Raw genomic sequence first — 25,279 nt, forward strand, 5'->3', positions numbered from 1 at the left:
TCTCCCCAAGCCTGCTAATACTTCTCTCTTGCACCATATATATTGCACCTTTGGTTACATAAGGACTGGAGCTCTGAGAATTGTGTTTGCTGTTAGTGTATGTATACAGTATCAGGACTGAGCTGTGGATTCTCCAGTAGCCTAATATGTGAAATAAGGCACAAAGCAGCCTTTGGCAACACCTTCCCACATTTTTATCTATTGGTCCCATGTGGTGCTGTGGTTAGGGTAATTTTATCTCCAAGCAAAGAGCACAATGTATGCAAGGAGGAGGTGGTCCAAAGTTTTTATCAGCCAAGCACAGGGAGTGGCATTTATCGGTTAGGACAGGAAAATACCACATATTTTATGGATGTAGAACTAGTAGCAGATGTACTATCCCAGCTTCTTACTCATTCCCTTGGCTGTGAATGCGGGGGCTACATGAGGGCAGTGGATTTGTGGGAAAACTGAATGCATATTTCTGTTGTTTTTTAAAATATATATTTTTTTATTTGGGAAAACTGAATGCATATTTCTGTTTTTTAATTCATTTCTGCATGCACAATAGCTGCCTTGACCCAAGGGTTTGGTGCGTTTGTCTAGCTCCCATGAACTATATGGGTTGTTGCAATGCTTTCAGTATTGCATTTAATTTAATTAGGAGTTCTAATGCCAGTTACTTGTTGGATGTCTATGCTCAAAATAGACCAGAGGTGTTTTTGCTACCCCACCACTTGGGCGTCTACGAGCCCTGCTCCGCGGTGCTGGTTCTGCCCTCTTTCCACCACCCCAGACAAGCGACGGCGCGTGTGCTGTGCGCCTCCCTTCCTAACTTTTCCGGGGGACGTGCTACAGCGCACATTACGGTAATGCCGGTCCTGCCCATGCTACGCCCAGCGGGAGCCGTGGGTGGATTCCACAGGCACCAATCGGGGGAGCTGGGGAAGGAACCCGGAAGTGGGGAGGAAGAAGCGTGTAGTTCTCCCCGCCAGGACTCGGGCGGCAGCAGCAGCGCGGGCGGGATGGAGAAGAACGGGCCAGTCGTGTGAGTGGAAGCCAGAGGGCAGGCACTGTGCGGTCGTGGGTTCGTGGGGTGGGACAAGGGTTCCGCGCAGGGGATGAGTGACAGTTGCCGTTTGTTCCCTTGGCGGGGCTTCTGGGTCTTCAGCTGCTGAAGGGAAGCAGCACCTCAGCTGCTGACGCCCTTTCGGACATGCAGTTCCAGTGGTACCTCGGGTTACATACGCTTCAGGTTACACACTCTGCAAACACAGAAATAACGCTTCAGGCTAAGAACTTTGCTTCAGGATAAGAACAGAAATTGTGCTCTGGCGGCGCAGCTGCAGCGGGAGGCCCCATTAGCTAAAGTGGTGCTTCGGGTTAAGAACAGTCAGGGACGTCTTAGCCATTGAGGATACTGGCCGGCCCCGCCCGCAGCGCCGCTCTGCCCACCTCTTCTCGGGCTGCGGACGAGGGGAGGCCGTTGGCGAGCCTCCCGTCGGCGCTGCAGCCAGTGCTCCCTGGACGGCGGAGGCGGAGGTGGAGCACAGCTGGCAGCGTCCCCACCCGCCCCTCCGCGCCCTCCCTGCTGCCCGCCGTGCCTGGCCCTGCCCATCGGAGCGCGAGGGGCGCTGGAGGGATCTTCGTGCCAGGGCTCTGGATTTACTTAAGACGGCCTAGAGAACAGTTTCAGGTTAAGAACGGACCTCCAGAAGGAATTAAGTTCTTAACCCGAGGTACCACCGTACTTTGGGTTGAGCTCGTGTTGCCGGTGCAGGCGGGGGTGACACGGTGCTGAGTTGTCTGCTTTGCGCCGAATGTCCTTGCGCTGAGGCAAAGTTTGGGTTAAGAAGCGTTTCCACCTTGCTTTGCACTGCTTTTAGCCATTAGACATTAAGATGCAGTGCTACAGAGTATGAGAAAAAAAGAGGGGCTCCTTTTTCTCTTTACCCCTTCCGCCCGCATTTGAGATGAATCTTTGTGCTGTAAGCAGACATTGCTTGCTGCAGTGAGATTGCTGCAGTGAGATTTCACCTGGGTTGCTCTACTACAGCTTCTACTATGGTATTACTCTCATTGTGGCTAGCGTGAAAGCACTTTGCAAGCCATTATATTAAGCCTAATAACAGAAAGGAATCCACACCGTGAAAGATCCCTGTAACGAGATGAGCGTATATTTATATGATAATACTCAAACAAACAATATATTTAATGATTTAAGAGCAGAGTTGCTCAAGAAAAATATACTCCAAAACGTTGTAAACTAATCAAAAGGAAATTAAACAACTCAACAAACTTTCCAAATAACTCCAAATGCCAAAAATAACTTACAAACAACCTTAATGAGTTGCCGGCTAAAAATCTCGTTTCACTGTTACGATCTATCAGTTTCCTCAGAAGGAGAAAAAGGAAACTGTGTTTGTATAACTCGAGATAGCTTAGTTGCTTTTAAGTCTAGGGGGAGGATAAGAAACTTCAGACAAAAAGAACACTCCCAAATAGTGAGTGGTAATTCCGTATCCCAACTCAAAATTCTTAATTTTGCTTCATCCCAAAGGTTAAAAACCTAAACTCAAGTTCGAAAACAAGCTCCATAGCTTGTAAAACATGTCAACAAGGGGCTATGTAAGCTCCCATGATCTTATTATTATGCAGCTATAGCAAAGACTGATAATTTAATCCATGATAGTTCCATGGACTGGATTGATGTTTGTGTGTCTTTTTCCCTCTGGCTTCTCTCAGATTGTAATGCAGTAGTTTGTTTGATAAAGTAAAACAGTATGCACCCCTCTTGCAGCAAAGAATACCGCAACATGGTAATGAGAGAGGAAATGGTCTGTAATCCCCCCCCCCCAAGTTTTAGTTAGTGAGTGCCACTTATTACCTTCCCTGGTCATCAATTTAATATTTGAAAGGGGGAGGACGTGGAGAATCTTCTTTCACCTGGGACTCACATTATATTGGATGGTTTTTGATAAATGGTCAAACACACCTCTTCACCCAGGCCTTTGGATGAGTGGCTGTTTTCTGTTCCCTGATAAGTCTCACAGAATTCCCTGAACTGAAGAATGATACCTTCCTCCGAGCAGCACATGGAGAAGAGACAGAATACACTCCTGTTTGGTGCATGAGGCAAGCAGGAAGGTACCTCCCGGGTAAGTGAAGTGAGTGAGGTGTTTGGAGCAAAGATGTTTGGATCTTGTCTTCTTGTCCTTGGGGCTGGGATGGCCTGCTGGTTCCGCTATGGAGGGAATCTATGGCCCTCCAGATGTTGCTGGAATCTGACTCCCATCAGTACCACCCAGAATGGTCAATGGTCAGGCATTATGGAAATTGGAGTCCAACAACATCTAGAAGCTCCTAGGTTCCCCCCATCTCTCCTCTAGGTTAAGTTGCATTCCTTTTGAGAGGCATCTCCCTGCCACTCCATTTTCTTTCTTTCTTTTTCTTTTTTTGCAGAGTTCCGAGAGACGCGAGCAGCTCAGGATTTCTTTGCTACCTGTCGATCACCAGAGAAGTGTTGTGAACTTACTCTGCAGGTGTGTTGTGAACTTATTATTTTGCAAGTGTGCGAGGCTCTAGGAGGGAGATTTCTCTCTCCCCGCCCCATTCACAATTGAGGGTTATTCCTGTTCTGCAGACTGTGGCAGGAGCTGAATATACCCCAGAGTACAAACCAGGGTTCCCCAAACTAAGGCCTGGGGGCTGGATGTGGCCCCCTCACCTTCTAAATATGGCCCGTGGACAGTCTGGGAATCAGCGTGTTTTTACATGAGTAGAATGTGTGCTTTTATTTAAAATGCATCTGTGGGTTATTTGTGGGGTATAGGAATTTGTTCATTTCCCCTCCCAAAATATAGTCTGGCCCCTCACAAGGTCTGAGGGACAGTGGACCGGCCCCCTGCTGAAAAAGTTTTCTGGCCCCTGGTATAAACTGTGACATTTGCTCCCACAAGATGGTCACCAGTATAGTTTTACAAGAGGCTCCCCAGACTCACCATCTCATCTGCCTTTCCCTAATCAGTTTGAGTTGTCTCTTCCATCTAAATAGCAAAACTGAATAGCAGTTATTGACTTGGATTTTAATATCCTTCTTGGTGCATTCGCTATTCAGTTGCATGGGCAATTTATATCTTTAGGTCGGGGTGGAGAACCTCAGATCCAGGGACCAAATGTGGCCTTATCTGTCCCTTGGGACTGTCTCTTCCTTCACACCCTTCTTTTTGTCTGGCTGGAATGTGTCATGAGCTCTGATAATGCTTCTTGCTTGCCTGGGTGGAGGAGAGAGGAGGGGGTGTAGAAACTAGCTCATTGTGCAAAGGGAAAACTTACATGTTGCCTCTGTCTTGTGACTCCTGGGGTATTCCCCTGGAGGGAATGTGGCTCTCAGGCTAAAAACAAAAACAAAAAACAGCACCACCCCAGTTTTTAGAAGCATTGCAGACTTCTTCATTAAATGTATCTAAGCATTCTTCAGGAAATAATTTGGTATGTTGTTCTACATTGTTCCTTGAATATAAAAACAATAGTGTCCCTGGGTGGAATTCAGCGTAGTGAGAAGTAGGCTGTTCACAAGTGGAACAAGGTCTGCTTGCACAATGGGACTTCCCTCTAGCTCCCGTCCACATGCCCTCATAACCTGAGCTGGACTGTTTCCCCAATCTTCCAGAGCAGGTTTTGAGGGGAGTAGGGGAGGAAAAGTGCTCATTTTACTCACACAACAACTTAGCTGAATTCCACCCCATTTCTTGATGAATATGTTGACTCCAGCAGGCACAAATGAAAATGCATCTGTTAGCTTGAAATATGAAAGAGGGATTGTGATAAAATATGAAATAGAGGTATATAAGTATTAAGTTATTACCACAAATGTAAAATTACTAACAGAACATTATAATTTTGATAAATGTATTATTGTGTTTCTTTCAATACAATATAAATATTTTAAAAAGAAATATGAAAGAAAGGGCTCACTAGCTGAAACATGCAGTGGTACCTTGGTTCCCAAATGACTTAGTTGTTGAACAAATCGGCTCCTGAACGCCGCAAACCCGGAAGTAAGTTTTTCGGAAGCCAAACATCCGACATGGCTTCCGCAGCTTCTGCTTGAGTGCAGGAAGCTCCTGTAGCCCATCAGAAGTCACACCTTGGTTTTTGAATGGTTTTGGGAGTCAAATGGACTCCCGGAATGGATTAAGTTTGAGAACCAAGATACCACTGTACTTCAGAAATTCTTGGCCACTCTAGTAATAGGAAACTCATATTTCCACTGTGACTATTACCCTTTCCCTTGCGCAGACAGTGCTTGGCTGAGCAATATTGTCTCTGTTGGGAGTTCCATGTAGCAGGAAGGGTAGCAGGATGTGTGCATGAAGCCTCTGCTCCAGTGTCGCTACATGTTGGAAACCTGTGAGCGGGACATGAGTTCAAGAGCACTCTTCCCTCCTGCAGCTCCCCGTAACTGGTATTCAGAAGCATTGCTGCCTCCGTCCATGGAGGCAGAGCATAGCCCATCGTGGCTAGTAGAATGCCCTTAGAAACTGTCTTCAGATCTCCATGCTCAGCTTCCAAAGATCTGAAGCTTCCACATGGGGATGGGGAGGTTGGAGTGGGCGCTAACATGCAAGGCTTTAACACCGCTTTGAATGCCTGGGAGTGGACTATTAATACATGTGCGTCAGATTGCCTAATTCAAAATGGAAGCATTTGATCGGACTCGGTGTGCTTTCAAATGCACAAAGGCACGTCGTACACTCCAGCAATGTCCTAGAAGACAGATGATGCACAATTGTTTTCTAAGACCCGTTTCCTTCTCAAATAGCATACATCTGTGCAGCGTGCTTTCCCTTTGTTCTTTTACAGTGTGTCTACTTCTCGGACCTCCTCCCTTTCTCTGCTTTTGGCACTTTCATGCCTTGCACTTGCATGGGTCTCTGATTCCCCCCCCCCTCTCCATGTTCTTTTTCGCAACATCATTACAAATATTTCTATTAAGTCTATTTTAGTAACATTCATTAACACCCCCACCCCCACGGTCTTTCTCTTCAGAAATGTTATTAATGGCTTAACGTTTGTTCCTTTTTGTTCAGTTGTAAAAGAAACTCCAAAATTCTATGCGCAGCTGACTGCTTGAAGAATTCTTCCACCTCTTTTTTTTAAAAAAATTAAAAGACTGCATTTATACAGAGCTTCCTTCTGTTTTGCCTCACTTTGTTATACAACCTGTCAATATGTTTTTCAGTGTTCATTGTCCATCTGACAGCACACCTGTAAACATTACTGTATTTTTTAAAATGTTCATTACTCTCATGGTCTGTCTGTCTGTCTGTCTCTCTCTCTCTCTCTCTCTCTCTCTCACACACACACACACACACACACACACACACACACTTTCTCTTTTTCTACACATTCTAATCTCATTCTGTTTTGGACTGTTTTAGCTTTGGAGTCAATTTGAACAGATTATCGTTTTGGTTCTTATAATCTTTGTAGTCTTTTCCTGCCATTTTTTTTAAAAAAATCACAGCTCTTTTATTTTTGCAATTTTGAATACTGGACTCCCTTTCTTTTAAAAACATTGTAATGGAATTTCCAAGAACTGTGGGGATTGTGGATTGAGAACACATTCTTTGAGCTCCAAGGCCCCCCCCCCCAATATCCAGCCTTAAGCCCTGTCTATCCTGAAGTGAAGCAAGTGGCCATTGTCCACCCTTTTTTGGGTGGGGTATAGAGAGGAGCTCCACAAACCAAAATTGTCCTGCATATTGGTGTAGTCTGTGTATCAGTGCAGTTTCCCTACATATCTGTACTTAAAATGGACTCGGGGAAAGACAGGAATGGGTTCCTGCATACCCTCCAGCGTACGGAACCTATTTATGCCTTTCCCCATGTCCCATGCTGTGCTCCACATACAGCACACCCACTTTACCTTTACAGGAAGCGATACTTCCTCACTGGCTGAATTTGAATATTTTGGTAATAGTATAGTGGTGGTAAATCAGGGGAGATGTGGACTCAGAGGGCCAATAAGGCCAGGCTGCGGGAACATCATCTTGTGCAGTACACAGGCAGGACTGTATCATTGTCTGCTGAAAATCTAGGCTGCAGGGTTCAGGCTGCCTATGGGAATGTATCTTCCGTGAAGGAGGGGCTGTAGCACATGGTTAGAGCATGTGCCTTGCACACAGACGGTCCCAGGTTCATTCCCCAGCATCTCCAGGTGGGACTGGACTCCTACCTGACCCCTGGAGAAGAGTTTCCAGTTAGTATAGATAGCACTGAGCTAGATGGACTAGTGGTCTGATTCAGTATCCCATGCTCTGATTCAGCATCCTAAGGCAGCACCCTATGTTCTGGTGTTCATACGCTATGTCTATAGTGCACTAGCTTTTGGGCCTTAGCAGAAATCTTGCCCTCCTTCCCCTCTCCAGTTTTCCCTGGATTCTGAGTTTTCAGGCTTACTGCCTTTGCATTTTCAAATATTTCCTCTCTCCTATGAGAGGGTTGTTCTCTTTCTACGCACGTGTAATTTCTAGCTTTAAAATGGGGCTGAGCACCCGCTACAAGGTCTGTGTGTTATTCTTCCTTTCAGCCTCTACGGCGCTTTCCTCTCGATGCTGCCATCATCTTCTCGGACATCTTGGTGGTGCCACAGGTAAGAGATGCTGGATGTGGGGAGGTGCGGGGGGGGGGGGGCTGTACCACTTATAGAAACATATTCCTTAACACCCTGCTGCTTTCCTAGGCGCTAGGCATGGAGGTGGTGATGGTGCCTGGCAAGGGACCCACCTTCCCTGAGCCACTGAAGGAAGTCGAGGACCTGCTGAAACTCCGCCAGAAAGTGGATGTGGCAGCAGAGCTTGGCTACGTCTTCCAGGCCATCACGTTGACACGGCACAAATTGGAGGGGAAGGTGCCCTTGATCGGCTTCTCTGGTGCCCCGGTAAGTACAGTTCTTTGGAAATGGGCGTCTCAACTGTGTGTCATTCCCTAAAAATGCTGGCGGGCACTGGAAAATGTTGGGATGTGCTGGCCATCTGTACCGCTGCATGAGTCCCCGTGGATTCTGGGTGCCATGGATTTGTAGCTGCAGCATTTGACAACCTCTGCGGAGGAGAGAGTGCAATGGGGGAATGTCACTTACAGGCTGGTGTATTTCATGCTCTCTCCTAGTAAGGCCGTTGGGTCCCCGACTCCCTGCCTTAGCTTGCTGCTGCTCAGACATTGACTTCATCAGATGATATTTGTGGAACTAACTGATGGGTGGCAGGTGGCTGAGAGAGGCAGCTTTTCTATGCCTTCCTTTCCAGCATTCTCTGCTGGGCAGGGAAGACTCACTGGAAAGGGGTGTGCCAAGTATCTCCTTAAGATATTGCTTAAAATAAGTATGTTGCATTTCATATACCTGTAGGTGAACATTAAAAATTGTCATGCATTTGACTGATTACAGTTGGACAAAAGTCAACTTAAAGAACAGAAGCATCAAAGCTTGGGCATTTAAGTTTTGGGGCAGGAGAGGCAACTGCATGACATCTTTAGAAGTGAATAGCATCAGTTAAGGCAAATACAGCTTCTGGTTTGTAGGAATCCAGAGGGGTTGAGGCCTGGTTCTGAACTGAACAAGTAACCTGATATGTTGTGAACCGCCCTGAGATATGCAGGTGAAGGCCAGTATGTAAATTCAATAAATGATAATAGTAAATAAAATAAGAAGAAGAACAGAGCTGCCTCACAGTTTCTGCAAGAACCACTTGCCTTACAGAAGCTGGCTTGGGCATGGTGAGGCATTGGAACAAGTGCTTTTGAATTCATGCCTTCTTTCACTTTCTGCTTATTGTCTGCTTCCTAGTGGACACTGATGTCCTATATGATTGAAGGTGGTGGCTCCAACACAATGGCCAAAGCCAAGGCCTGGCTCTACCGGCACCCTGAGGCCAGTCGCCGTCTACTCACATTATTGACTGATGTAATTGTGGATTACCTGGTGGGGCAGGTGGCTGCAGGCGCTCAGGTGAGTGGAAGAAGAAAGTGGCATTATCCTGCTTGAGAAGAGCTGTAGACTCCTGGGCAGCTCCTGCCCACAAGCTTTCAGGCATAGCTATAAGTTGGACAAATTTGCCACTCATTTTTCAAGGCCATTTTGAGATACCCTTCGTCTTCTACAGCCACGACCCTTAAGACAAATGAAATCTGGAAAAAAAGCTTACTTTAGGAAGGTAAAGGGTGTCGGCAAGAAATCAGTAGTGCCATGCTGCTAATCATAATCTTAACATGTACCTTTTATTACAGAATCCAATCGCTTGTTTTTAGGAATAGGCTTTTAGCCTTTGTGGTTCCAAATAAAAGAAAAGGAAACCAGCTTTCCTTCGTTGTCAGAATTGCTGCCTGATGGCACTCTGCATATCACAGCACACTTATCCTCCTCCCCAAGATCATGCCAGCTGGCTTCAGCCCTCCCTGGTTTTATTCATTCAGCACTAAGGTGACAATGGGCTATGCATATGATTGGGGAGCATGGCAGGGTTCCCAATCATGGGGACAAGCACTGTGCACCAGATGCTCCCTCTTGTGTTATGTGGAATGCATGGGAGGTGGGGTCAGCTGGTGCGATTCCTACCCCCTCCACACATTCACATAACTTACGGATGTAACATGAGAAGAAGTAGCCTTCCAGCTGATTTCCTTAGCTTGTGACAACCTCCTAGAGCACAACCTTTTAGATGATGATGATGCGAATCAGGACTGTAAATTAACACTCTGATCTTATTCATATGTACTCAGAAGTAAGCCCCACTGGCATTCTTCCGCCCCCGTGTGATTTACTTCCAAATAGGGGGTTTAGGATGGCAGCCTAAGGCAGTTTAATTATAGCATTGGTTCCAGTTGAAGAATTCTAGATTGTTTACTGGAATCGCTTCCCTTGTGTCAGTAGAGATTGGATTAGGGGGGAAATGCATTGCTCTGTGCCAGGCGTGGGCAAACTTTGGGGAGCCCAGGGCAACCTTTCCTTGGGGTTTGGGTGTGGAGGAGGCCCACTTGTGTGCTATGGGGAAGGAACAGTCCTTTCTGATATTTGTAGAAGAGTTGCACTTAAGAGAGAGGTGTCAGCCAAGAGGGATGCTGATTCCTTGGTGCTGTCTCTCTTGGCAGGCTCTACAGCTTTTGAGTCCCACGCAGGACACCTGGGGCCAGAGCAGTTTGCAGAGTTTGCCCTCCCCTCCATCCGTTCCATTGCCAAGCGAGTGAAGAGCAAGCTACGGGAAGACAAACTGCCTTTGGTGCCTATGGTAAGAGACAGATCTCTTGGGTTCCTTGTGGGATTCTTAGGATCAGCAGATCTTGGAGCTGGAAGGACTGTTGATGTTTTCTGTTCATCCTAAAAACAAATACCACATGGTGATATTGAAGCAGCAGCCACGGAAGGCCACTCCATCAGTCCATACCAAGGGTAGGACAGAAGGCCTTTGGGAGCTACCTTCCAGAAGACATATAGATGGGCAATACTGGTGTGTGTGTGTGTATGGACATCTCCTCTAGTGTGCCTTGTGCACAATTAAATGCAGAGGACCATGATGCTACAAGGCTGAAATGAAATTCTTGTAGAGTCAAAGGAGAGCAGAGGATAAGGTGATAGCAGGACTGGGTATCCTTCTCTTAAGTCAGGCTCCTACTGTAAAAATTGGGGAGCAGGAAAATTCTACCCTCTCTAAAAAAAAGTTTTCCCCAACTCATACTGATTGGATGAGGTGGACTATGAACTTTCCTAAATCCTGGAGAAGTTTGGCTTTTGGCATCTATTTACTAGTACAGTACTGCACACACCCATGTGCTGGAGGTTACTCCTTAACACACTCAGTACTCAGTTTGATAATCTGGGACATCCCTACCTCTGCATTGGGAAGGAGTACAGCTCCATGATAAAGCTCAGGATTTGCATGTGGGAGGTGCCAGGTTCAAATCCCGTCATCGTCCATTGAAAGGACAAGGTGGCAGGTTTCCAAGCCCTAAACGGCCTCTGCCCAGTATACCTGAAGGAGCGTCTCTACCCCCATTGTTCAGCCCGGACACTGAGATTAAGCACCGAGGGCCTTTGGCGGTTCCCTCACTGCGAGAAGTGAAGTTGCAGGCAACCAGGCAGAGGGCCTTCTCGGTAGCTGCGCCCATCCTGTGGAGTGCCCTCCCATCAGATGTCAAGGAGATGAGTAGCTATATAACCTGAAGGCAGCCCTGTATAGCAGAGCTTTCCAAACTGTGTTGCGACACGTTAAGTGTGTCAGCTGCAGTGTATAGGTTTGCCGTGCAAACACTCCCCACGCTCCTCCCAGGGCTGGAAAGGGGTTTAGTTCAACCTCCGGTTTGGTAGTAAAACTGAATTACTGTGTCATGAAATGATGCATGTCTAAAAAGTGTGTCACCAACATGAAAAGTCTGGAAAGCTCTGCTGTACTATATAGGGAAACTTTTTAAAGTTTTATGTTGGAAGCCACCCAGAGTGGTTGGGGCAACCCAGCCAGATGGGCAGGGTATAATAATAATAATAATAAATGATAATAATAATAATAATAATAATAATAATAATAATAATAATAATAATAATAATAATAATAGGAAGGAAATAAATCTGAGACCCTGGAGAGGTGTTGCCAGTCAGGGAAGATGGTGCAAACTAGGTCTGACCTGGCTCATGAGGCAACTTCTCAAGTTCCTGTGGGATAGCAGGAACAACAGTTTGACCGGAAGTGAAGGAATCCTGCAGAAGAAACTTCCTGTGCTCCTAGATTATATACCAAGCTGTTGACTGCTTGGAGGCAGTCTGCCCCACACAACCTCCCTCGAAATCACCTGCATTCCAAGCCAGTTCTGGGATGGCAGGAGGGGCAGTGATGGAAGGTATCCAGGCTGGAGGTATCTCTTGGTCCGTCTGCTGTCTGTCCCCATTCCCTGTTTTCAGTCTTTCCTTTTAGCTTGGGGCTGATGTGTCTGTGTTAAGGAGAAACCCCCCTTTTAAAATCAAAGCTACGTACAAAGTTGTAGTAATCCTGTTTCACCACTAGAGGGCAGCCAAGTATTGAAGCAATGCCAACTGGGCAAGCCAGAGCAGTCAAGGACCTGCCTGCAAAGATCTCTCCGTTGTCCTGTTCCCCACTTACAACGTCTTACAATGGAAGAGACATGTTGCCCTCCAGATTCTGCTGGACTCCTAACTCGCAGGAGCACTAGTACCAGCCAGGGATGATGGCAAAGGTGGCCAAAATGCATCTGGAGGGCCACAGGTTCCCCATTCTTGCTTTGGTGCCAAGCACACAGCCCTGCCCACCACATTGTCCTGTTTTTTCTGTCTCCTCCCTCAGATCATCTTTGCCAAGGATGCACATTATGCCCTGGAGGATTTGGCACAATGTGGCTATGAAGTGATTGGCCTGGACTGGACCATCTCCCCCCCAGGCTGCTCGGTGAGAAATTGACTTCCTTAGGGACTGTTAGGAGGGTTGGTAGGATTTCTAGAGTGCTTTTGCCAGTATCAGAATCCTTTTCCCCCATAAATTTTACTTCATACGGTATTGTGGATACAACAACTACTGGCTAAGCGGAATGGACGGGATAATTAATAAGAGGCTTATGTAAAGTACTAAGGAGCCAGCAGTTTATAGGTGCAGGGATCTCCTCCATTGGATTGCCACTATGAAGAGCCAAACCCTGCTCACATGCAGCAGTTGGGAAACAAGAGAGCTGATTGTTTCATGCGGCTAGAGCTGAGTGAGCCCCCCAGCCAAGATGATTTTTGAAACGTCTTCTAAGGCTAGAGGCCAGTTTCCCAGGATGATGGGTAGAAAGTAAGACTGTGCAGCAAACGGGGCAAAAGGTCCCATTGTTCTGCCTTAGGAAATTAGTTCTCTCCAGCTTTTCAGAAGCAAGGAAATGGTATTGTTTTGTGACCTGACATGATAGCTGTCTTTCAATATCTGAAGACTCTCAGGGTCCCTTTCCAGCTCTACAATTCACGTGTCATTTAGAAGAAGATGGAACAAAGTAATTCTTCGCTCTACTGTTTCAGGAAGCAGGGCTAGAAGGAATGGGTGGAAACCACAAGGAAGCAGAATTTTGGCTAAATCTTGTTAGAAATGTTCTAATGGGAAGAGCTGGGCAGTGAGCTCTTCTTCGCTAGAGACTTTGCGACAGAAGTACAACCTGGATAAGCTTCATTAGGTTACAACCTTCTAACTAGGGCTAGCCAGATACATCAGAATTAGACCGAAGAGGCACCTGGGACACAGGTGTCAAGTAGATGTAGGCAACCATCATTAGCTCTTACGGCTTCCAACCACTGCTCTTCCTGTTTTAAAACCATCTGATTTCGTAAGTATCTCACATTCTTGTGATGATGAGAAGCTACATCTTGCTCTGGTGCCTACAAGTATCCCCCCTCAACCTCCAGAGCAGGTACTGATGTTTTGTTTTTTTTCTGTTGCAGTCAGCGGATCGGGAAAAGACATTACCTTACAAGGGAATTTGGATCCATGTGCCCTCTATGCACCAAAGGTAAAGAGGCAGGTGTCACAAGCCCCTTAGACAAATGTCAGGGAACCTTTCTTTGGGCTAAGGTCATGTTACTCCAGTGGAAAGCTGTTGGTGGGGGGGGGGAACACATTTCAGTAATGAGCGAGGTTGGACCCAACACACAAAGCCACAGAATGCTCCTAGTTAGCAAACTGGTTGTAAGGACTGTCTGCACTGAGCCTGTCATATACGCTCCCCCCCCCCCCCCAAATACACTATAAGTTAGCCTAGGTTGGTTGCTTCAACTGTCTTGCCCTGCTGATTCTTCTTCGCTTTTGTCAGGAGAAGATTGGGGAGCTGGTGAAGAAGATGGTGGAAGGCTTTGGCTCCAAGCACTACATTGCCAACCTGGGTCATGGCCTGTATCCCGACATGAGCCCGGAGCATGTGGGAGCCTTTGTGGATGCTGTACATAGGCACTCTCGCCATCTCAACAAATGTTCCTGAAGACTTGAGGAGCCGGATGGAAAATGGACAAAGCATCAAAGAGACTCTAACAAGAGAGGATCATGTTTGTGAGTGCTGGAGAGCCAGTCAATAGGACTGATAGAAGGAACAAGGATGTGGGTTTGTAATAGCACACTATTAAAATGCTTTCCACTCAGAATGGCACAATGCTTGGGGTGGTGGGTGGGTTGTAGAGGGGGAGAGAATGTATGGTCTTGGGCATTTCCTGAAGCACTCAATGCTTTTGATCCTGGCTTTATCCCTACACACTACAAAGCTTATCTGAGTAAGGGGTGGATCCTTTTATTGACATTTTCTTGCCCCTTCCAATCAGTAGCTAGGTATGGCCTTTCTTATGCTCTGTCCTCCACAGCGGAGTCAGTTTTTTGCCATTTAACAATAGAAGGTGGGTTAGGGTACCTTGTATCACCCAATTGCTCAGTTTGGGGCCCTCTTTAGCAATAGCCACGTGTCTCTACGAAGTGATGTCCATGCACCATACCGCAAAGTGAAGTATTTACAACAGTTTCCCATCTGGGTTAACAATCCAGCACATGCGTTTAGTTAAATGATGGAATCTTCCTCTGCTTTGGTGCTGCTGTTCTGGCTTAGTCAAAGTCTGCATACAGGTGTAACTCGAAAAATTAGAATATTGTGGAAAAGTCCATTTATGTAAGCAATTATTCTCATTAGCTACTGGACTTAAATATATGACATAGACTCATGACATGCAAAGCGAGATATGTCAAGCCTTTATTTGTTACAATTGTGATGGTTATGGCGTACAGCTGATGAAAACCCCAAAGTTGAAATTGTTAATTTGGGGTTTTCATCAGCTGTACACCATAATCATCACAATTATAACAAATAAAGGCTTGACAGACTCATGACATGCAAAGCGAGATATATCTTGTATATTAGTTTCACCTTTTAAGTTGAATTACTGAAAGAAATGAACCTTTCCATGATACTCTAATTTTTCGAGTTTCACCTGTATGCACAACCCACTCAGGAAGGATGAGCGACCATGTCCTTGCTGCTGAACAGGCGACCCAGGAATAAGTGGAAAAGACTCTTGTGATGTTTATTCTCAATACGAACATGCTGTGCTGCACTGCGCCTCACTCACTGCTGTTCATTATCCAGCAACAGCTAAGCAGGTTCCTCCAGTAAAGAAATCCAGCCTTCCTTTTCCTATATCTCTGCTGCCATAGTGATGACTGTGTCTGCTTCAGCATTCGGCCTGGTTGCATCTGACAGTTATCAGCCACATGTCATGATAAGGAAATGTGTTTATAGAAGACACAAGCAGCACCAGCCCCCTCAGAAAGTGTGTTAGTTGTGTGTGATATGTAAACACACCAGTTGATGCTTTTCTTAGAACCTGGAATAGCATGGGAGGATCTATGGTGGTTAAGGCAATGATAGCTTTGTATTTGGGAAGGGGATGCTACAGTGTTGAGGCTGCAGCTAGTAAAGGTGGCATCAGCAGCTAAGAGGAGCAGGGCTCTTGCAGAAACCTGTTAGGTTTTTTCCTACACTGCTGTTTAGGTCTAGCACAGGGGTCAGCAACCTTTTTCAGCCATGGGCCGGTCCGCTGTCCCTCAGACCATGTGGTGGGCCGGACTATTTTTTTTGGGGGGGGTGAACAAATTCCTATGCCCCACAAATAACCCAGAGATGCATTTTAAATAAAAAGCACACATTCTACTCATGTAAAAACACGCTGATTCCCGGACTGTCTGCAGGCCGGATTGAGAAGGTGATTGGGCCTTAGGTTGCCTACCCCTGGTCTAACATAACACCGCCACCTCCAGCAGTTCAGATAAAAGAACAAAAACCAAAAAGGCATAATCAGCTAGCAAAAAATAAGTTCAAGCCTTAAAACTGAAACAACGAGAGTCTGACTCTTCAGTCATATATGGAAAGCAAGTGGCAATAACACTGCTTTCCCTGCCTGCCGAACCACCCTCAGGGATGGCCTAGTTTTACCTCCTTTGAGAAAGAATTCCTCCAAAGTGCTGCCACACACAAAAAGTTTCTGTTGGCAGGATGTATAGCAGGGCCTCCAAAGAGGATTTCAACCTACAGCCATGTTCCGATTGTGGATGGTGGAGAGAGGTTTTTTTCAGGTTTCACGGCCCTAAGCCATGATAATCACATATGTTACGCCAATGTATCCCACTGTACATCAAATATCCACATACTCTTTATAGGATTGTTTCTGCACAAGAAGTATATTCCATCTGAGGCAGGGGGTACTGTCATATAAATATTTGCTGGTGAAGTAACGAGCCTCAGTACAGGAAGAGGCAAAAGCCACATGTGGTTCTTTCCAGACCAAAAGGATGCAAGGCTGGTGGTTCAGAAGGTTTCATTCACTCCCATCTCTCCCATCTCAACAACTGCCTTTGAACTGCTGTCTTTTTATTCCCTTTTAATTGGCATTGCTGACAACAGAAAGGGCTGGAGTGATACAGAAGTGGTATGAACATCTTCCTTCTTTTTTATTAAACATTGGGTCAAGAGGTTGTACACAAAATAAAGTAAGTCAGATGTGAAGAATGATACTTCTATGGCAACAAATACTGGGGTGAGCTGGGTTTCCCTGGCCCAGTTTTCTCAGAGTATTGTGAAAAAACAAAACTGGAGTCAGACAGTAGGTATTTTAATCCACATTTCTAAACTACCCTTCAGCCAGACCCCTGCCCCACCCCACCCCACCCCATTCCCTCCCTGCCCCTTTTAAAACTAGGACACACTGGAACAGGGGAACACAAAGACAAGTGGAAGAGCCATGTTGCTCCTATGTCCTACCTCCCCAACTTTATTTTTCATTGGAAGAAGTTAAAAAATTAAGATGAACCACTTAAGCAGTGGTGGGAGGTGGAGCAGCAAGAAATGGGACCAGGAAGGCCGTCCTCCAGAGGGCACCAGACTCTGCAGATGCCATCAAAGGCAACAGTTTAGAAATGGAGTTGAAAATAAAGAGACACATAAACAAAGAGAAAAATGTGTTCCCTGCTCCCCATCTGCCAAAGGGAAGACACATCTTCCCACGCGCATATACCATGCAGCTCTGCACACATCTATCCATAGGCATGTGGAGGAAAGCCAAAAAATTGATTATTTACACTATGGGCTCAACTGTTTCACAGCCATCTATCTGGCTTCCTGGGGTCTTTGTATTCCATAACTGGAACCACAGCATAAACCAGCAGAGGCAGGGTGAGTGCTGTGGCTGACAGCCCATGGGCCAAGTCCATGCAGCCTGATGGCCTTGAAAAGGTGGAGATGCACCAGGCTTGCCATTTCCACCTTGGTCTCCTCTCTTCCAAGGCTGTTGTGTCGCAGTAGTTCTGCATGAACTCTTGGTCCATCCTCTCTACTCTTCAGACACCACCCACCAGCCCCTCTTCACAAACAGTGCTGGCAAGGCAGGGAACCTGAGAAATGTTCATCTTTTCTCATGTTCGGATATGCTTAATGAAACCAAAACCAAAATCCCCAGCCCACAACACATTTCAAGTATCCCCCAAACAAAAAGAGAATAATTATAAATAATTAGAACTTTACAATTTAATAATCGACACATATACTATCGTATTTACAGTATCATAAATGCTTCTGTTACTTTTAGTAAAGCAATCCCTGAGAACAGTTAACGTTAGGTTTTTTTTCAGTTAAGGATCTTCACAAAAAAGAAAATGGTGAAATGTGCCCGCCTTGGCAGGCTGCACCTCTTACAAGGCCACCAGCAAAGAGCCAAGGTGGCAGCACGAGAGGCTGAGCAACGCATTACCATGCCTCCTTCGAGGTGGTTTGCTTTTCAGCCTCCATCCGCCATGCCCTTTGGGAAAGAGGTATTCAATTTTTCCTGGTTAGCTTTTGGTATTGCCAAGGTGTTTGCGAATGGGTGGGAAGCAAACCCCTTCCTGCCGTGCTGCTTTTGGTTTACGTTCCTAAAAATAATAATCCAGGAATCCTCTCTGGATGGAAAACATAGTCCATCTGGCCCAGTAGGCATGATTCCACCAACAGGGATTAGGGTTCCTTCTTTCTTTCTTTTTTTAAACTAATGCAGAAGCTCATCCAAACCGCTCCCTCACTAGCAACATGAGCTTCTTCTTGCCCTTGTATATCTGCTTGAGGTTGTCTATGAACTGCGCAAACTGAATGTGGCCATCCTGAGCCAGGAGGAAAGTCTCCCGAGCTTTGCTGAGAAACTCTATGAACTCCCCGTAGTGCCGCGGGCTGATGTGGGTGAGCCGAGAGTGCGTCGTGTTGATGTAAGCGCTTATCGTCGCGTCCAGCAGTTGGCGCAAAGGCGCTTTGTCTGTGGACATCAGTTTCCCAGAGTTCCTGCGGCCAGGAATTCCTGCAAGGCCCGGGGCTGTCATGGTGCAGCGGCGCAGGATGTCGGACAGCACCGTGGCACAATGCACGCTCTTCACCACCAGTGGAATGATGGCCGCCAGCTCATTCTTACCCAGAGAGTGGCTGAGCGCACATGCCCAAAGCACGTCGTTGATGGCCGGGTGCGTGTCCTGGTTATAGGCAAGGTTGAGGTGGGTCATGGCGAGAGATGCCAGCTTGAACGCCCGCAGAGGGTACCCACGGTGCTCCATGTACCGTGCAATGGTGAAGAGCTGTGAGTAAGTCATGCCTGTGGAAGCAGCATCTATCACAATTTGGTAGGCAGTCTCAAGGCGATGTGGTCTTTCTCGCAGAGGGTCAGGGCGGAGAGAGCGCAGTTCGGGGGTCCTTCATGGCGCACTGCAGGGCCAGCGTGCGGGCACAGCTGGCCAGTTCTTCTCGCTGCGGGTAGTCCAAGCTGAGGCGCAGGATGGTTGTATGGGACATCACCGTTGCTGCTACTATGCTGGTGGCTTCAGTCGGGGTGAAGAGGGTGTACCAGCTCTGCAGGATGCTGACTAAGGCCCGTACACCTGCAAGAAGGGAGCACAAGCTTTTCAACCAATAGTAAAGTGGCAAACATGATGTTGGAGCACTTGAGTATGTGGCAGTAGCAAAAAAAAAAAAAAGCTGAGTGCTTCAAAACTGTCTTCATAAATATTGGGCTCTGCAGTGTTACAGAGGTACAAGCTAAGTCAGCCACACCCTAACCTCTTAGTCTGTATCCTAGAAGCTGGACATCACTGCTAAATTTGGCAAGACTCACAATGAAGGGCTGTGCCAATAACCAAAACTGCTATGATCACAGAAAGCTTAATGTCTGGCTTAACGTTATAGGTGGAAGGCTTCTGGTTTATGTTAGCAAAAAAACAACAACAGGTTAGATGTTTTTAAAAGCTGCACACAATGGTATCTTCCTTAGTATAAAATTACTAAGTGTGCATGCTCACGAAAGCTCATACCAAGAACAAACTTAGTTGGTCTCTAAGGTGCTACTGGAAGGATTTTTTTTGTTTTATTTTGACTATGGCAGACCAACACGGCTACCTACCTGTAACTACATTATCTGTTGTTGTTTTGCTAGTGCAGGGATCTTATCACATGGGAAACGGCTGCATCTGCGGACATTTGGGTGCTGATGCATGTAGCCTACAAGACATGGAGCTATGACTCAAGATGTCCTTGATTTGAATCTCACCTCTGCCACAAACTCAGTAAGAGTTCTCAGGCAAGCCCTTCTCTTTCAGTCCTCACATTTGAGACATGGGGATGATCAGTGCCCATCTACATAATTGTGATGAGGATTCAGCAAGATGTGAAGTCCTTTTAACCCTTGAAAGTGCTGTCTTAAATAATATTATCCTTTTGTGTGAGCAGGAGCTGCCACTGGCTCATCAGAATCTACAGACTTGCTTTGGGCTGCAGCCCTCCCTGCAAGATGTGTGAATGAGAGATACCAACCCACTTCTGTAGCACAGGTCACCAGCCATCGCACCATTTCCCTCCGTCTCCAGTTCAAGGTTGATAGGGTCATGCGCATTACCGGAACGGCAAATGAGTAGACAATGATTATTTCCAGAGACAGTCACAAAGCTTGGGCTTGCACTTTCCTAGATCTGTATAACCCTGTATAACCCAGAGAATGATATGAATACTGGATGTATTTCTGGTGCAGAAATAGCAGAACTGGCTTCATAAGCTCCTTGGATGAAGTCTACCTGAGACCATGCATTAGCTGCTTTGAACTTTTCAGGTGGTCTGTAAATTCTGTCCATTAATTAACAGGTAGAGTTGCATGTTAAGAGTCCACCATAAAACAGCAAGAAGGCCCAAGTTCTCAGCCAGGTTCAGACTCTACCACTGGCTTCAAGGGAGGCTTGCCCTTTGAAAACATAGCCCTGGAAAGTTCCCTGCTTTTCCTAGCGATTGCCTCTCTCCCTTACCTGCAGTCCCAGCTCCAGTGCCACATTGAGCAGGGTTGTGTCAGAGTTGTTGTCAGCAGTGTGGCAATCTTGAAGGCATCCTGGGCCAGCTTAAAGATCAGAGAGGAGGAATGGATGTTCTTTTGAATGGCTTCCAGAACCGTACGTAGGCGCAGCATGTCCCTGGATTGGAGACAGGAAAGAACTCACCTACTGCCTGGCAGGTTGCCAACTCCCTACTAAGACATCAGCATTCTCCCGATTAAACTAGACAGTACTGCACTCCTAAACATCTGGGAGCAGAGCAGAAAATTGGTTTCTTCCTTTTCCCCACAGCCTTGGTGGGGAGAATTGGGATGAAGTGCACATAAAAGGGACACCTTGAATTTCAGATCAAAGCCTTTTTGTCTGCTCCATTAAGTGTTCACTTGACCCCTCCTCAACCCCCAAATTCTACCCACTTCAGCCTTTCTCAACTCAAGCAAATATCCCGCAGAGAACAACAACAAGAGTGCTTAGAACAAAGGAATCAGCCGTATACTGAGTCAGACCATTGATCCATCTAGCTCAGTATTATCTACACTGACCAGGGCTCTTCCACATTTCTGCTTGTCCTGTGCCTTGAAAGCATGAGTCCAAGTGGTTCTCCTTTCACCTGCACTTTCTAGCCACAAGTCCCAGTGGTTTTTTCCCTCACACCGTTCCTTTCCAAGGGAAAACATGCTCTTAGTGCTAATCAGAGCAAAGGTCAATCTAGAGAAAACCCGAATTGCCCTTTGCTCTGAGCGTTAAAGAGTGGTTTCCCCAGGGGAAAGCAGTAGGACAGGAAGAAGTGTGGATGAGCCCTAGTGATGGATCTCCAGGGTCAGGACAGAGTGGGATGCCAGGAGAGCTCATCCTACACGCGTAGACATCCTAATAAAGATGGAAATTTAGTAATGGGAGTTTTAAGTGAATTAAAGGCAAAGCCCTGATGATAAACAGGCCAGAAATGTTGCAATGATCACATTTCTCTATAGGGCATGCCCCAAACTGATTAAGGGAGCGCCTGTAAATAAAACTGGAAGTCCTTGCTGCAAGGTCAAGGAACAGAGACAAGCAGTTAGCTGGAGCCTCATCACAACCAGTTCTCAAGGAAATGCCATGTGGGTGGACTGTGCCTAGAGGAAGAGAGCAAGTTATGGGGCAGAGGAGATAGGAGGGAAGTACTCACTGAGGCTACCTTGTCCAAGGACCACCCAAAACATGGGAGTCAACCCACCCACCAATGGCCAAAGCTGTCCTTCATTGATTTTTTGAACCACACTGGCTTTCTTCATCGCACAGGTCCAAATGGTGAGCAAGCCAGCTAGAGTTTTCTGGTGGCTATAATCCATTACGCAAGGAGTCCTTCACCCACCTTTGGCTGCTGTCAGCATGGTGGAAGCAAGTTCACACTGTTGTGATTCCAAGTGTCCCAGAGTAAACCAGCGCGGGTATCTGCTAGGCACCACTGAAACAATATGGTGAGGGTGGGTGACGTCGCCTGAGGGAGTCGTCTCCAGAACGGGCAGCCTAGGGAGGACCAAACCAGCAATGTCAGTCCAGGGAAGAAAGGGTACCTACCAGGGGTCGGGTAAGTCTAAAAAATTTTTTGGCCTTCTTTGTCAATGGTATGCTGTCTGTAACAACTCTGTAGTAAACCTTGAGGTCTTCTACAACATATGGATGCAAGACCAAAACTTGAAAGGCCACTAGAGAGAACTAAGGAGTGATTTATAAACTTGTAAGAAAAATATAAGTTTAGAAACATCCCCCTCTTGTGCTTTTATGTCAGAGCCAAGCATGATTTGCACACAGCGGTCATCTGGTTTTGCTTAGAGATGGCGGGGAAGGGGGCTGTCTTGCCCCAGGGCATCTGCTGCAGTTTGGAGCTACCTGCTCACATGTTTCTATTTAAAGCCTCCCCCCCTTCAGCCTTCTGGAAACAAGAACTCTCCCTCCCAGCACAACCTGTTTGCTGGGACACACAGCCACTACAACACCTGAATGGCTTCCTGCATTTCCTGTTATGCCCTTCCTGATAAGAACAAAGGAACCACCCAAGAGACCAAGGGCATTGCTTTATCCAGTCCTAGCCTGCTGCAGGAGGTAGTGAAAGATAGGCATGCCTGGCGTGCTCTGGTCCATGGGGTCACGAAGAGTCGGACACGACTGAATGACTGAACAACAACAACAGCAGCAGCCTGCCTACTCTTTTCAACGCACTACACAATCTGGTTCACACGACACAACAAAACAAACTGGCTCAGTGAGACTCCGTGGACGTGTAGGGCTCCCACACTTTGCAGCTGCTTTTCTCCTACCCACCCCCAATCCTTCCTACTGCCACGCCATAGCTGAGGGTTGCCACTCATGGATAGTGAGGAGAGAGCTTAAGCCAGAGTCCCCATTCCAACAACACTGTGAGCCAAACCTTGGCTTAGTCTCTCATGGTGCAGCAGTCAAAAGCCAGGATGAAGCAAAGCCTCCTCTCCTGGGATCTTGCATGTCCATGTGGTCTCGCTGAGCCAGCTTGGTTGTGTCATGGGAACCGGCTCTTCTATCTGGCTGGAGCAGCTATAAGCAGACTCTTTGCATCGGTTACTAAGGGTGGTATGTGGGGTTCCCATCAGGGAGCATTCCCAACCCTCCGGTTCTGTACTCCATCACTACTATTTGCCTGAAACCCACGTGATGATACTAGAACTACTGGGTCCTTAGAATTTCAGAATGCTGTTCTGACTAAAATACCCGTTTTCAAAAAACAAAAAAACCACCCACCTATATAAGTAAGGAATAAACAGCCTATTGATGAAGCAGACCAACTGCACCTGCTAATCAGTAACTTTGTCTTTGCATTCCTTTTTAAAGGAAAATGCATACTAATCCTTCCTTGGAAAACCTGCCAGAAAAATAAATAGTACTGTAGCAAACTGGATGCTGGAGAAGTTTTAGGACAGAATATTGAAGACGCAGAGCAATCTTGGGGGGGGGGGGAAACGCTTGCTGTTCCCACCTTCACATTGCAAGCTGCCTTTTATTAAATGAAGGAAGGGGAAAGGCGGTACCAACCTCATGGAGCGCAGTGCCAGCTTGTAGGCCAGGTCAGCGTCGTGGGGCAGCAAGGCAGAAAACGGTACTTGGCAAAGGTGTGCATGGGGACGCTTTCCGCGGGTGGATGACCTCGCCAAGGCCACTGAAAGGGCCACCTAGTCAGGAGCAGAGCCATGTCAGTGTATACCCTGCAAACCAGACCCTTTGAATTTAAGCCAGAGAGTTTTTGCTGGCTCAACAGTCCCGCAAACAAGATGATACCTTCCCAACTGGCCTCTGTTATATGGTAGGGATTCAGACCAAACAAGCTGGGTTCCTAAGTATCAGGGAGGGCATACTTGATTTTGCTCTGCTCAGGAGTTCTAAAATTGCAGACCCATGGAATCAGAAGCACACCCCCTGAACCATCACACAGAAGGCCTGCTGCTCCTCCCTTTCTTCCTGATGCACCAGAAGCTACTGGGGGACAAAAGACACTCTCCCCCCCCCCGCCCCCGCTGCTCTGGCTACACACTGAACTCCTCCTCCATATATGGGGACTGCAGAGGTTTGAAAATGCTGCCACAGTGGAGAGCATGGGGAAAGCAGAAATCTGCAAGAGGCTGACTTGGATTTCCTTCTGCACACAGCTGCAAGTGGGGAGCCTTGCGACAGAGGAGCTGCAATCCCCACTGCAAGGGGTTCCTTTTAACTGAAAAAAACCTCAAACCAGCATCATGTGTTTTAAGCGGCTTTGTGAGTGTAGGGGAAATTTGGGGAAACAAACTGTATGGAGAGCATCAAGTTAAAGCATAAGAAGAGGGGCTTGTTTTTTATTTTGGTGGGATTTCTAGTGCTCAGGGAAGGGTGATATCTATACTGAGTACTTCTCTTTGAGAACATTTCTTTTGAGATCCTATCTCGTTATGTTCCCAACCCCCATCCCATAATACATACATTGCTCCGATCAAATATCCTTCTGACCATCCATACGTGACTGGTATAAGTTATTGTGACCGAGGCGGATTTTCTGTGGAATATACTGCTTAATGCAGGGAACTTAAGACTGTTTCAGGGTAGTAGGTTCAGCCTCCTTCCTCCAGAGCGGTTGAGGGCAGCATCTCAGTCCTCTCACCTTCCAGGAGCAGGATACACTGTTTGCGTAGCGTCTGCACCAGCACAGCGTCCAGCTGCAGCTCCTGCAAGCGGGCAATGATTTGCTCCTCGTTGCGCCACACTTTGTCTTGAGCATAAAGGCCCTCTGGCATCACCCGCTGCTGCCCCATCCCCATCAGTGCGACTTCCAAAGCAAGGGATAGGTAGGATTCCCCACTCTCAGGGCAACTATTGGCCACAGGCACATGTTGATACACGGGAGGCTTGGCATCGCCAGCATCTGATGGAGAAGAGAGTTATCAATAAGATGAGCAGTGCAACCTCCAGGTAGAGTCTCCCTCCTGCCTCCTTCCAAAATTCATAGCCTGACTGGCTCCATCACTGCCATTGGTCCTTCTTAACCTACTTGCTTTTAGAAAACAGCACAGTGCCTGCCTCCTGGCATTGCTCACATGACCGGATGTACTGGGCTGAGCTGTGTTGAGATTCACAGTCCTTTAATTCATACCGGCATTGGGGAGCTGCAAGGTAGGAAGGCCATAAAGCACCTGAGCCCCTCAATTCACCTACAGCAGGGAGAGAAAACTTACGACTCTTCAGTTGTTGTTGGCCTACAACTCTCGGCCATGCTGGCTGGGGCTGATGGAAGTTGGACACCAGCAATATCTGGAGGGCTACAATTTCTCCCTCCCTGATTGACAGGGTATGTTGGGCCAGAGGCAGCTGAACACTCAGACAGTCTGCAGGCCAGCACTTGTTTCTGGGACCAACAACTTTTGCATATT

The 25,279-nt window shown here is 47.0% G+C and overlaps 2 protein-coding genes across 2 annotated transcripts in view; one reads left to right on the plus strand and one right to left on the minus strand.

Moving 5' to 3' along the window:
* Window positions 1-836: 836 nt before the first annotated feature.
* On the plus strand, window positions 837-14,143 carry UROD (uroporphyrinogen decarboxylase). Its single transcript, XM_033152275.1, is given in 10 exon segments — window positions 837-1,027; window positions 3,025-3,137; window positions 3,442-3,521; window positions 7,574-7,636; window positions 7,727-7,924; window positions 8,831-8,996; window positions 10,141-10,268; window positions 12,333-12,460; window positions 13,458-13,521; window positions 13,822-14,143. Coding segments are annotated over 10 exon segments (1,281 nt in total). The 5' UTR covers window positions 837-851; the 3' UTR covers window positions 13,987-14,143.
* Window positions 14,144-17,545: 3,402 nt separating this feature from the next.
* The window catches only part of ZSWIM5 (zinc finger SWIM-type containing 5), a 118,325-nt gene continuing 110,591 nt past the window's right edge, over window positions 17,546-25,279 (minus strand). The window contains 11 exon segments of the mRNA XM_033152276.1: window positions 17,546-18,694; window positions 18,697-18,744; window positions 18,747-18,935; window positions 19,864-19,946; window positions 20,347-20,404; window positions 20,407-20,508; window positions 21,724-21,878; window positions 23,418-23,481; window positions 23,484-23,517; window positions 23,520-23,554; window positions 24,514-24,774. Coding sequence (XP_033008167.1) covers window positions 18,075-18,694; window positions 18,697-18,744; window positions 18,747-18,935; window positions 19,864-19,946; window positions 20,347-20,404; window positions 20,407-20,508; window positions 21,724-21,878; window positions 23,418-23,481; window positions 23,484-23,517; window positions 23,520-23,554; window positions 24,514-24,774 — 1,649 coding nt within the window. The 3' untranslated portion in view covers window positions 17,546-18,074.

This window comes from Lacerta agilis, chromosome 6 (genome assembly GCF_009819535.1).
Source record: "Lacerta agilis isolate rLacAgi1 chromosome 6, rLacAgi1.pri, whole genome shotgun sequence".
Classification (NCBI taxonomy): Eukaryota; Metazoa; Chordata; class Lepidosauria; order Squamata; family Lacertidae; genus Lacerta; species Lacerta agilis.